Here is a 13,489-nt window from a genome sequence, read left to right as displayed (position 1 = left end):
CTCCATGGGGTCAAGGTTAAACAGAGCTAAGGTCATAATGAGGACCCCTTTTCTATATCGGTCTGGTCAGAATTTGCCTTTTCTTTCACTTCCCAACAGAAAAACTGCCCTGTAGCTAGGTTCTGTATAAAATTATTGGTCCCCAAATGTCAACTATATTATCAGAAGAAACAATATAGAAGACAGAAAACTGAGCATGTGCAAATTGAAGTAAACTGAGGCCAAGAGCACATTTCGAAAGGAATTTTAACTATAAAATGTTGTTGAACAACAAGGTGTCTTGTCTACTTAATGCTAAGCAAAGCATTTTTTTTTAAAAATGTTAGTGAGCAGTGCTTTGATTATCTGTCAGCAGAGATGCCAACTAATTTGGCATCATTTCCAAAATCAACCTGTTCACTTTGCAAATGGATTATCTGCCAGTGGAATTTATAGAATTTACTTTCCTTGGATGCTGACAGTAGATTACATGACCAGCACAGTCCCTTCTCCAGGTTTTATCTGGTATCCCTGGGAGAGTGAGAGGGGGAGAGGCAATGAGCCGATGGCTCAGGATCCCACCCCATCACTCTGTCTGTTTGTTTTTTTAAACAGCTCCATGTGTCTCTCTTTTTTGTGGAACTGTATTTGCTTTGGCCTAGCTGGTTTTAGAATAAGGGACTCTTGGAGCTAGATGGGACTGTAGGGATGATCTGGTCTAATCTTTTCATTCTACAAAGGAACAACTGAGTCCCAAAGAGATAAATGGTAGACAGGAGGCCGCTGGGCAGAATCTGTGTTCAGAGTAAATTGTCAACTTATACATCTCCTTCCTGCCCTCTTTCCAGCAAAAGCCACGAATAAAGTACGGAGTTAGCTAAAATTATTACAATATTCTGAAATTAAATGTAACTGATTTATTTTCAAATCTAGTATACATTACGTCGTTTTATAAACATGCAGTAGCTTTACTAAAAAGACATTTAAGTCTATAGGTAGGAGGATGACACAGGAGGCACCTGCCCAGGACACAGAAGACTAGGATTCTATTCCACATTAGTCCCCACTACATATATGATCTTGGGCAAGTCACTTCACTGTATGGGGTTACCTCCCTCATCAGCAAAATGACAGCAACAAGGCAGATAACATGTAAGAGTCAGTTACAAATTGCAATGAGCCTATGATAATCACTGATATTTTCCTACGAATTCATAGGATTTAATAAAATGTAAAGAAATGACATATTACTTAAAGTAGTAAAGTAATTAAAATAAAAATTATTTATATATTTGTTGTGTCTCACTCCAAATATATTATAAAACATAGGTGAAAATGGATTCCAATAAAAATAAAAAATATAGTTTGTCTTAGGGGTAAGACTGCTGAAACTACACCGAGACCAGTCAATAGCTACCTGGGTTAAGAGGGGCACTCCGTTCTTCAGCCAGCGGTATGTGGGTCTGGGTTTCCCAGTGGCCTTGCACTCCCATCGGAGAGGGCTCCCACTGTCTAGCTGAGTATCATTCAGTTTTTCTACCCAGTGTGGGTAAGCTGCAAGAGTATAAGCATTAAAAAGGGGTGAATTCATTTCTCAAACACTTAACCGATGTCACAGTTCATATGAACATATTAACTGAATTAACGATTCTTATCAATTCATGTCATTGTAGGTGTTTGGGAGACGCACAGCATTCTATTAGCACAGAACTCTCATTTTCTGTGTGTGTGTGTGTGTAAAATTATACATGAACATAAAATCAGTGATGATATTTTGATCATTACAGATACTTTTGTAAGCTAAGCATATCCTGTCGTTTCATTCTATGAATCAGGAATTTCTGGCTCAGAGGAGTTAAGGAAATTTACCTGAGGTCACACAGTAAGGGACAGAAACCACTTTCAAAATCAAATATTTCTGACTTCAGGGAGCATATTTCTCCCATCCCATTTTGAAATATTAAAAAAAATGAATTGAAAACAATTACTGGATAGCTAGGCTGCTTTACCTTCAAATTTGTCTCTAATCGGGAATTTTGTTTTTCGCAGATTATTGATCTTCTGGCCAATGTATAGCTTGGTCTTCAAGGAGACTTACCTTGGCATACTTAGGGTTTGTAGGCTTCTGAGAATACACCCTGTGTCTCAACTTCAAGGCTAAAAGCTTTCACTCAACAGTCTACCATGGTGAACTTCAAATGCTGATCCTGATTTTTTGTGCCTGGCTTCCCAAATCAGTCTTTTTGTAGTCACACGCCAAAAAAATACTCATAGAAATAGTCAGATGAAAAAGAAACCTTAAACCCTGCTTTCTCATTTGAACTTTCTGTAACCTTTCTGACTCCCACTTTGCTAGACAGCTTCATAACTATACGTGATCCCTGCAATCCAAGTGGCCAGATTGGATTACAAGTGGACATGGTATTCATGGGACAGACCAAGTGGTCTCCCACGCATACCATGCATCTTCTTCAGACTGTTCAATCCGCATGGAATATTCTATTTCTCTCTGTCTCTTTGAATTCTCACAATTCAAGATTTTGTCTCCGTAATATAAGGATCTTAACCTTAAAGAGGAGTCATCTACATCTTCTCTGGACTTCTACAGTTCTTATTCACTTGGAAAATAATCACATAGTAACTTATTACCCCTCTTCTGTTGCTGATAAACTGTTAACTGAATGTGTTAGCTATTGTTTGACATCCCAGCTAGGAAGTGAGATCACCAAGAGCACCGTGGACATGATATTCATATTTACTTTAGACATAGCGCCGCTCCACACAAGGTGGGGTAAAAGGAAGTTTCCAGTGGTGAGTGCATGAAGCACAGTTTATTCTTGTATTATTATTTACAAATTTTTGCCTTATTTCTAATTTTTATATGTTTTTATTTATTTCTTTTTAGAGAGAGAAGAAGCAAAGGAGAGAGGGAAAGAAACATCCATGTGTGGTTGCCCCTCATGTGCCACCTACTGGGGACCTGGCCTGCAACCCGGACATGTGCCCTGATTGGGAGTTGAGCTGGGAACCCTTTGGTTTGCAGGCCAGCACTCAATCCACTGAGCCACACCAGCCAGGGCTGTTGCATCATTTTTATATGAACAACAGTAAACCTATTTTGCCCCAGCCTGTCTGATAGTTGATTACAGATTAGTTATATTTACTATGGATAAATGTACACACTATGACCAGTGTGGGATATAGAGTTTGTAGATATGAAAAGAAATTGGAAAAAGATCTTTATAAGATACTAGAATAAAAAATTAAGAAAGAAAAAGCTATTAAATTAAAAACTAGTCATCTAGAAAAGAACTAGAAATCAGAGCAATGTTTTGCTCGGTTTAGAGTTCTGATTCCAAAATGAATTTTCTTAGTAAGTGCTCAATTAATTGAAAAAGAAATAATTCCTTCTTTCCCTTCTTTAAATATTTATTGGAAATCACTACTGGTGCAACAATCAGCACTGACAATGCAAAGATAAATATTCCATGATGTGTGTTTGCCGTCAGCTGCAAAATTCAGTGGATGGTACAGAAATGAGATTAAAATATTATTCAAATTCATGCTACCAACAATTTTACAAGTAAAAATCACCTATTATACATCCCCCCAATTTAAAAAATAAAAAAGCTGGTAACCGGTTTTATGTAGCTTTTTCCAAGCCACCCATTTTAGGGTGTGAAGAGTTTAAGAGACATATGGCACCTTCAACCCAGATGCTGTTACACTCTCCCCAGATGCACTGTGTGTTGGCAACCCCGCTGGCCTGCAGCGGACATCTAATTGTGGATGAGAAGGAAGGCTCAGAGTTATTTCTTAGTAGCATACCTTCTTACCAGAAGATACAATGGCAATATTGAGTGAAAGCAATTTCTTCTACTTTTTTGTAATATTTGCTAATGCTTATGAATGAAATATCTGGGGTGGGGAGAGGGGCAAGATGAGTGTCCTGTAGGTGCTTCTGTCCCAGATTATAAATCTAATTCTTTTTTTTTTATGTGAAATTTCTTTTTTTTTTAAATTATTTTTCAAGTACAGTTTTCTGCTTTTTACTCCCTTCCCGGCCCCTCCCCATGCTCCCCACCTCCCTCCCATTTCCACCCCCCTTAGCTGTTGTCCATGTGTCCTTTATACTAGTTCCTGTAAATCCCTCCCCTTTTGCCCCTCAAATTCCCTCCCTTCTTTCCTCTGGTCACTGTCCCCCTGTTTTCTATTTCAGTGTCTTTGTTTTTATTTTGCTTGCTTGTTCATTTTGTTGTTTAGCTTCCTGTTAAAGGTGAGATCATATGGTATTTGTCTTTCAACACCTGGCTTATTTCACTCAGTATAACGCTTTCCAGTTCCATCCATGCTGTTGCAAAGGACAGGAGCTCTTTCTTTCTTTCTTTCTGCTGCATAGAATTCCATTGTGTATATGCACCACAATTTTTTAATCCATTCATTTACTGATTCTTATTTAGGTGTGGACAGTTCTTCACAATATAGATTTGGGACTTTTCCCAAATAGTCTTAAGAGTAACAGGCACTCAGCCCATTTTTTGTGGGGGGTGTGGTTGAAGTAGCAAAATACTGGTTGAACACTTATCTTTAGCTATTAGATTTTTATCAGTAAAGATTTCATCCAAATATAATATCCGTGGCCTAAAGATAACCAAGTCAGTACTGGTGTATCAGTCTCACAAACTTCTGAATTACTAATATATCCTTTTTGCAGGATGCTTTCCCCTGTTTAGCCTTTAAGGTACAAATCCTCTGGAAGTTTTCCCTAAAACATGGGAAATGGAGTAGACTATGCTCCCACAATCCTTTGCACATGTCTCTGTCACAGCAGAGTATGCTCAGTTCTGATGTGGGGTTTGCTTTTCATCTAATCCAATGGACCATGAATTTCTTCAGAGCTCTGTTGCTAGCAGATAGAGCAGTCAGCAATAAACACTTAGCAAACATTAATGGAACAAGTGAATGAATGAATAAAACGTGTATAGTCAATTTGGTTGGAATACTGAATTCCTAAAAGTAGCCCATTGGTAGAGATAAAGAAAGAAAAACAGATTGAATTCAGATATTAATATTTTAAAATACTCTTTAAGCATCCTTGGGAAGAATGTTAAGGTTCTCAGGATGACTGATCTTGAGCTACAGTGACAGTCATAGCTGTGTGGCAGATTCATCTGAATATGCAATTTGGGTAATTCATATTGGAAGCATCTGGATATGCTTATATCAATGTTCTGGATTATTATTCCTCTATTTTTCAATCTCCTCACCTGGGACATAAGAATAATATCACTTGCCCATTCTGTATACTGCATATTATAAAAGCAAATATGAAAACACATTTAATTTGCAATCCCCAGAGGTGAAGAGGGGATTGCAGATATTTTTAAGTAGGTTTTCTAAATTCTTACACACAACCTGGTTGGCTCTTTGGCATTTTGAACAATATAAACACTACAGGCTGTAGAGATTATTTATCTTATAAAAGTGGGAATTTAAGCCAGGGGTCAGCATTTTTTTTCCAAAGGACCAGATAAAAAATTTAGGCTTTTCATTATCTGGTCTCCTTCCCAACAATTCAGTTCTATCACAGCGGTGCAAAAACTGCCATAGATAATATGTAAGCAAAGGAATGTGGCTGTGTTCCAGTAAAATTTTATTTAGGAAAAAAACCTGAACAGGATTTGGTTTATGGACAATGGATTGTGACTCCTGTTGAAGCCTAGGGCAAGATTTAGGTTAATAAGGATTCCTAACATATCCCCCCAAAACATCTCATTTTTACAAACATCAACTTTCTATGCTGTACAAAGCACTTGATAATTCCCCATGCATTTTTAATTTTAAGCATTTCTCTGTGTATGGTAATTTTACATGATTCTTTATCATATCAAAGAAGTATTATTATAAATTATTACTTGTTTTTTATGTGCCTAAGAACCAATATTTAGTTCAAAGTAATTTTCATTTTCAGTTTGGGTCTTGGGATTAGGGTATGAACACGTTGCTGACACCACTCACTGTATACTTGTAATTGTCCACGAAAGGAGTTTTTCCCACGTGAGTTTTCAGCTCGGCACTCATACACTCCTGCATCATCCAGCTGCACGTTGGGTATCTCCAGCACCGCTTGGGATTTCCGCAGACGGGCCTTGCTAGGAATATAGCCATTGACCTTCATCCATGTGATTGTTGGAACAGGGCTACAATGAGGAACAAAAATATTGTTAATACAGTTTCCACTATTAGGGATATAGATTCGGTTATCTGGTCATTTAAGCACTTAATAGGCTGAGTGCAACACAGTGTGATCACAGTTAAGGACCATGGGCTGGTTGATATACTTTGCTTCCCATGCAGATTCTGATATGTAAGTAGTTAGATTCCAAGGTAGACAGTTACCTCTCTTTCATATTTCAGGAAATCAAATCAGAAACTGTTTATTTTTTAAAACCTTGTGAAATTGTTTAAATGGTAAAAGTAATTTGGTGAAATTACAAAGTCATATGTATTTACTGCCAGGAACTGAACAAGATTCATAAACTAAGTGATTAAGAGCTCTTTTTATCCCCACTCCTGCAAATATCTTTTTTCTGCAACAATAAGTGCAGTTTGCATGTAATCTCTCACTTTGTCTCTATAATACATGTATACACATATAAGTTGTTTATGTTTTGTTTAAAAATGTAACTCATGTAGTTAATATTATTATTATAAAGGACCAAATTCAAGATCAACCCATGGCTTATTCTGGTTAATAGCTGCATATACTAAAGATGTATCAGAATTTAATCAAGCATTCCCTAGAGTTAACATTTAGCATAGTCCAAGTTTTGTTTTGTTTTGCTTTTTTATTTTGCCACTAAGAAACAATATTCTATAGTGCACATATATCATGTACTATGACTTTTGTTTTTTTTTATTTTCAGCAGACATTCACAAAAGTGGAATTGATGGATCAAAGGGCATGCATATTTTTCATTTTAATAAGTACTGCCAGATTGTTTTTCAATAATATAGTGGCAGTTTCCACACCTATCAGTAATATGTGAGACTGTTTCCACGTATCCTTGCCATCATTTTATGTGATTAATCTGTTTAATTTTTGTCAGTATTGAAAAGTAAGAGATGGCATTTGCTATTTTAATTCATATTTCTTTGAATTCTAAGAAGGTTGAACATCTTTTCATAATTTATTGGCCATTTGCACCTGCTTTTCTGAAATGTTTGCTTATGTTACTTTTCTGATTTTTCTATTTGCCTGTTTGCAATGTTTAAATTAATTTAACAGAGTGCCATGTGTGTTAGAACTAAGACTTTGTTTCCTAGAAAAATTCTGTGATAAAATTTTATAAACATTTTTGGGAGAAACAAATATATCTGGGGTTTTCTTCATGACTTTGAATTTTTATTTGTTTATAAAGTTATCTGTAAACCCAAATTTATGTCTATATTTTCTGCAGTATTTCTAGCAATATTTTAAAGATTATTCTTAAAAAGACTGGATCTTTAATCCATCTGGACTATATTCATGTTTTTGGTGTGAGATAGGGAGTGCAGCTAATTATTTCAGCAACATTAAAACTCCTGTTCCCACAATAGCTGTAATGTTGTGTTAGTCATATAATTGGTTCTCACATGCTTGAACCTGCTTCAGGCTTCTCGGTTCTATTCTGTTGATTATTAATTACTCTCTATATTTAACGTACTGTATGGTCTGGACCTATTCTAGCTTTTCAGTTTGGCTTCTCACTCTTTCATTCCCATAGTTCCTGACACAGAAAAACATCTCTGTGTGTTTCAATCATGTCTGCTAAGATCTCACTCTCCTTGGAGACCTGTCCTAATTGCCTCCCCCTTCAGCAGTCTTTCCTTCCTTGTGTAGTCTGCTGGGATTTATTTTTCTCTTTTAAGTAACAAAGTGCCTTGTGTATACTACTCACGTCTCTCGTAACAGGTTATAATTACTAAGGATAGGATATTTCCCACTAATTTTCTTTACAGAAATGATAGCAATGTCCACTATTGTAAGCAATGCTATGATAATGACCAGAAGTGTATTTTTAACACCTTTCTGATTTATTCCTTGGGAATGAAACATAAAGTGAAATTGCTGGATATGAGTTGACAGTTTTTGCTTGTTTATTTGGGTACATATATACACATCCACAAAGACTGAATCTTGCATTTTGGAATAACCCTTAAGTTCAGAACGGTTTCTGTGGCATCAGTGTAACCTGGCATCCAAGGCGAGAGGACTGGAATGTGCAAGCAGGGACAATAACAACTTCACTGTACTAACCGGTGGGGTGGTTGGGTGAACGCTTGTCCTGTGTGACCACCACATGCAAAATGATCGAATGAGTAGAGGAACAATTCTGCATCAAATTTTGCATTAAGCTTGGACCTATTCAGTCCCATAAGTACTATTCAGATGATTCAGGAGGCTGTAGCTATGAACAACTGGTGATTGGCAGCTTCGTCATGACAACACACTTGCTCATGCATCAAGTCTAGTGCAGAGTATTTTTTTTATGAAGCATCAAATCAGCCCTGCTACAGGCCAGGCTTGGTGCCCTGTGATTTCTGGCTTTTCCCAAATCTAAAATCACCTTTGAAAGGGAAGAGATTTCAGACTGTTGATGAAATTCAGTAAAATACATCAGGGAAGCTGATGACAATTGGAAGGATTGTGTGAGGTCCCAAGGTGCCTACTTTGAAGGGGACTGAGGTGTCATGGTCCTATGTATAATGTTTCTTGTATCTTCTTCAATAAATGTCTCTATTTTTTACATTACAAGGCTGAATACTTTCTGCATAGACATTGTTGCATGTGAGAAATGATTTGCGATTTTTTAAATTTAGGATTTTTGCACCAATATTCTAAGGTGAGATTGTCTGTTGTTTTGGGGTTTGTTGGTGTGTGAGTGTGTGCTAACATGTTAGTGAGTGGGTGGTTGGTTGGTTTACAAGCTAGCTTTGATAAACTATGTATCGCAGTGATCGATGATAGCTTGGTAAACATGATAGAGTACTTCCATCTTTTATTTTGATAGCTTAAATAGTAGGGAAATTATATATTCTTTAGAATATTAATAGGACTCCTACAAAAAGTCACCTGGGTTTACTACTATAATAAAGTTATGTTTTTACAGTGGTTTCAATTTCTTCTGTTTTCTTTACTTGTATTATGTTCAAATATCTGCTGTGTCAATTCTGACGATTTATGTTCCCCTAGAATTTAACCATTTTATCCATAATTTCTGTTTCAGCAATGAGTTATATAAATTCTAACTATTTAAATCTATTATTATTGCTATTATTATTATTGTTAGCATTGCATGTTTACTTAATAGCATGAGCCTTGAAGGAATACAGTTTAGGAGCAAATGTGATTTGGACACAAAAATGTAATGTGACATTAGAAAAATTTTTTAAGTTGTAGATTTTGTTTAATGAAGATATTTATTTGTTCCTTCAGAATGCAAATATCTTGAGGACAGTGACATCATTTTCTCTTATGCAGCAATATGTCCATAGTATTTCATAGAGTGCTAGGTTTATAGTGAGTACTTAATAAATACTTATGAAATAAATGAATGAATGATTTACATAATATTGTTTTGAAGACTAAGTGAATTAAGTTCTTGTAAATTACTTGCCAAAATACATGGTGAATAGTGAGTATTTGATAAATGTTAGCTGTAATTGTTTTTAACAATTAACCTTGTCAGAGGTTTTATTTTTATTGGTCTTCAAAATAAGCATTTTGAGTTTTACTTTTTTGTTTTAATTAGCTACTTTGTTTTTAATTTAGTTATCTTTCTTGATTGGCAAATTTATATCATTTTGATTTATGGAGCTTAAAGTTGATATAGTTATTATTTACGGCAAATAATACAAACATATATTAATGTCCTTTTCTTTTTTTTTTAGTCCTTACTTGAGGACATCTTTTCTGTTTTTGTAAGTCCTGTGCGCTAATTGATTGTGCCAGTGGAGCTCCATTTTTTCATTTCTTTTAGAGAGACATGTAGGGAGAAGGGAAGGGAGAGAGACAAACAGTGATTGGTTGCGTTCAGGAGGCACTTGGACCAGGTATCATGCCCACCAGGAATGGGGATGGAACTTCAATCCAGGTATATGCTCTCACCAGGGAATGAATCCACCAAACAACTGTCTTTTTCTTTTCAATAAGAGCTTTTTCTTTTTTATTGATGAAGACATAGGCCATATATTTTGATATGTACAAATAGTGACTTGTATAATTTCTCACTTTTGGAACTTGATCAATCTTTATAACTAAAGGAATCAGTTTTTGTGAGTTCTGTGTGTATTGGAAAAAAGAGCTTAAAGAGTTAAAAATTAGATTTTAGGCAGTTTTGTCAATACTTAATTTTAGTACTATTTTATTATCTGTCATAATTTTTAAGTAATTTAACTGTTGCCAAATCAATTTTCTTATCAAAATTTCGTACATGAAACAAATAAAATAAAAAAATAATAGTCAAAAGCAACACTAGTCATTAAAATGGGAACGAGGATCCTGGAGTTTCCCTCCTTTCCCTCAGCTTTCCTGGAGCACAGTGGAAAACTACTGCTTTGCATTCTTTTCAATTTTAGTCCTACTGGATCCGTTGGACTGAGAGGTGTGTTAAATTTTCCAGTATAATTACCACTAGTACTGTCTTTTAAAAATTATTTTAACTCTAAAAATAAATGTTTGTACAAATTAATATATTTTTAGAGTTTTAATTTTATCAAAATGATCTTCCATCTAATTTTGTGATATTTTTGCTTTAAATAATATTTTATCCTATATATTCCTTATTTTTTTCTTTTTTTGGTAATGTGTCATCTTGTTTTGATCTAATTATAGTAAGTGGTAAATAGGTGCAACTTTTGATTCAGTCTGAAAATTTTTGTCTTTTAGTGGTTAACTTTGAATTTTTAATTTAGCTGTTACAATTGATAATTATAATTCTTATCCAGCCATTTTGGAATTATATAATACATAAAAAACAATAACTTTATGTTAAATGTTAATAGAAATGAACTTTGGAATTAAAATGACCATGGATTTAAAAAATGACAAAAATATGACTATTAAAGTAACTGTGCAGATTAAAGTGAAAAGAAATTTATAATTAAAAATAAAAAGCCTAAATACAAGACTTAATGGCAGAGTTAAACATTAAGTTAGACATTGTTGAATAATATATTTTCTAAAAGTTGTGGGTACATTTTTTTACTCAAAATGAAGCACCACTGAGGCAGAAAAAGGAAGGAAGAGACAGAGAGAGAGAAAACAAGTGAGAGACTAAGACTATATCATATCTAGTGAGAAATGACATACAATTTTCCTGAGATGATGAAGGACGTGAATCCTTAAATACAAGAAACAATGCCGATGTTCTCTGGCTTACCATGGTTCTACTCAAAATGATTTTCTGACTTCACAATGGTGAAAAAGCAATACACATTTAGTAGAAACTGTACTTCAAATTTTGTGTTTTTATCATTTCCTGGGCTGGTGATATGCACTGCCATATTCTTTCATGAGCTGGGCATCAGTCGTGAACTGCAGATCTCAGGCACAAAATCATGAAGATAATTGCCCGCTACTCTACAGTGTACTAGGTTGCCAGCACTTTTTGGATATTGTGTTAAGAGCAGGTTTAAAGTAGGCTAGGCTATGATGTTCAGTAGATTACGTGTGCTAAATACATTTTTGATATAATGACATTTTCACCTTAGAATGGGTTATTGGGAGCATTCGTATGTAGTAAGTGTGACCAAGATGACAGAACATGAATGAAATGTACTAGTAGCCAGAGAGGAAGAACAGATCATTTACAAAAGCACAATGATTTGAATATTAATTGGCTTTCTAACAGCAACAATGAAAGCATAAGATGATGCTGGAATATTTATGTCCAATGGTCCTAGAGAGAAAAAAACTTATAAAATTAGATTTTTTTATATAATGAAGTATCTTTTAGAAGTGAAAAGGAAATAAAGATATTATCATATCTAAAAAAAACTATATAAGCCATGGTAACAACAATAACAGAGTGAATATATAAAAAGAGAAGAAACTAAATTACCAATCAAGAAGACCATGTAATTAAATAGGAGTGAATAGAGTTTAAAATATTCTAAAGTTCTTTTATTTTGAGGAAGGATGTTTAAGATATAGGTGAACTTTAGAGTTTAAAAACGTATGAGAAAATCAATAAAGTAGCCATTAAAAGAATAGATAAGGAGAGTATAATTTTCCAAACAAATAGAAGATATAGCACAGACTGGAAAGCTAAGCTCTTACTAAAATTCATTATTTTCTTCTCCTGGGCACACAGTTACTTTATTTATATTCAAGTAGGCATGACCATGATGTTGCTTTCTGGCCATGACATATAGTGAAATTGACCCAGAAACCTGCGATTCCTCCACTCTATCCTTCTCTGTTTGCTAGGTTCATATTAATGCCCAGGGCAACTCTGGGAGTCAGGGATTGGAGATTACAGACAGTAGGTCTTTGAATGACTACTTTGTGGAAAGTATAAACGACCACCTCATTAATGACAATAAATAACATTTTTTAAAAATATTTTATTTATTTATTTTTTGAGAGAGGGGAAGAGAAGGAGAAACAGTAGGAGAGAAACATCAATGTGTGGTTGCCTCTCATGCGTCCCCTGCTGGGAAGCGGCCAGCAACCCAGGCATGTGCCCTGACTGGGAATCGAACCGCGATACTCTGGTTCCCAGGCCTGCGCTCAATCCACTGAGCTACGCCAGCCAGGGCCAAATAACAATTTTTATACCACATGAATAATTTATAAATATCAGGCCAAGGTGTTAATATTTGAAGCTTTATTTATTATGCCTGGCAGCATGTTCTTACTAACATAGAAGTTGATACTTGGAAGTGGATCGCTGCCCTAACAAGATGTAAAATATTTGAAATGGTTGGGAATAAAAGGGGGTGGGTCTGATACTGCAAAGATGAAAATCTGAGGACCCAGTTATTCAGTGGCAAATCATTTGGTGAAACTTTCACCTTTGATGCCTTGGAAAGGTAATCCAAATATAGAGCCTTGTGACAAAATTAGAAAATTGAGTGTTAAGTGTGTGAATTTTCATTAGCTTCATTATTAAACTATTAGAAAAAAGTAAATGCACTCAGAAAAATACTAGCTGGATTGTCAGCAGAATTAATGAGAATGGAAAGAATGGAAAATGTAGGGTCTTGGTTGGCACAGTAGATTAATTGCTAAAATGCCCTCAATTCTCCATCACTGTCTATAGGTACATCCTTGACCATGTAATCTTTGCAGAATATTATCATTAGAAGATGGTCTTTTAACTAGTACTTGAAATCTGGGTTGCCTTATGACTTGCTTTGGTCATGTAGCTTTAGAAGAATTTGTATACTTTTGCTTTTTCTTGAACCCTTGCCTTTAAACTCGGATCTTACAGCAAATTTGTTAGCCTGCTAGAAAATGTGAGAT

At 35.2% G+C, this 13,489-nt stretch overlaps 1 protein-coding gene across 1 annotated transcript in view; it reads right to left on the bottom strand.

Moving 5' to 3' along the window:
- Positions 1–13,489, bottom strand: part of CNTN5 (contactin 5) — a 470,769-nt gene that overhangs the window by 260,994 nt on the left and 196,286 nt on the right. Inside the window, exons 7-8 of the mRNA XM_037146258.2 lie at positions 5,998–6,179; positions 1,397–1,533 (exon numbers count right to left, since the gene is read on the bottom strand). Of these exons, the coding sequence (XP_037002153.2) occupies positions 1,397–1,533; positions 5,998–6,179 (319 nt within the window). The remainder of the gene's footprint in view (positions 1–1,396; positions 1,534–5,997; positions 6,180–13,489) is intronic.

The sequence above is a fragment of the Artibeus jamaicensis genome, unplaced genomic scaffold (genome assembly GCF_021234435.1).
Source record: "Artibeus jamaicensis isolate MK-2021 breed Jamaican fruit bat unplaced genomic scaffold, CSHL_Jam_final contig_585, whole genome shotgun sequence".
NCBI lineage: Eukaryota > Metazoa > Chordata > Mammalia > Chiroptera > Phyllostomidae > Artibeus > Artibeus jamaicensis.
The sequence above is the reverse complement of the archived record's forward strand: the minus strand, read 5'-3'. Positions and strand labels throughout refer to the sequence as shown.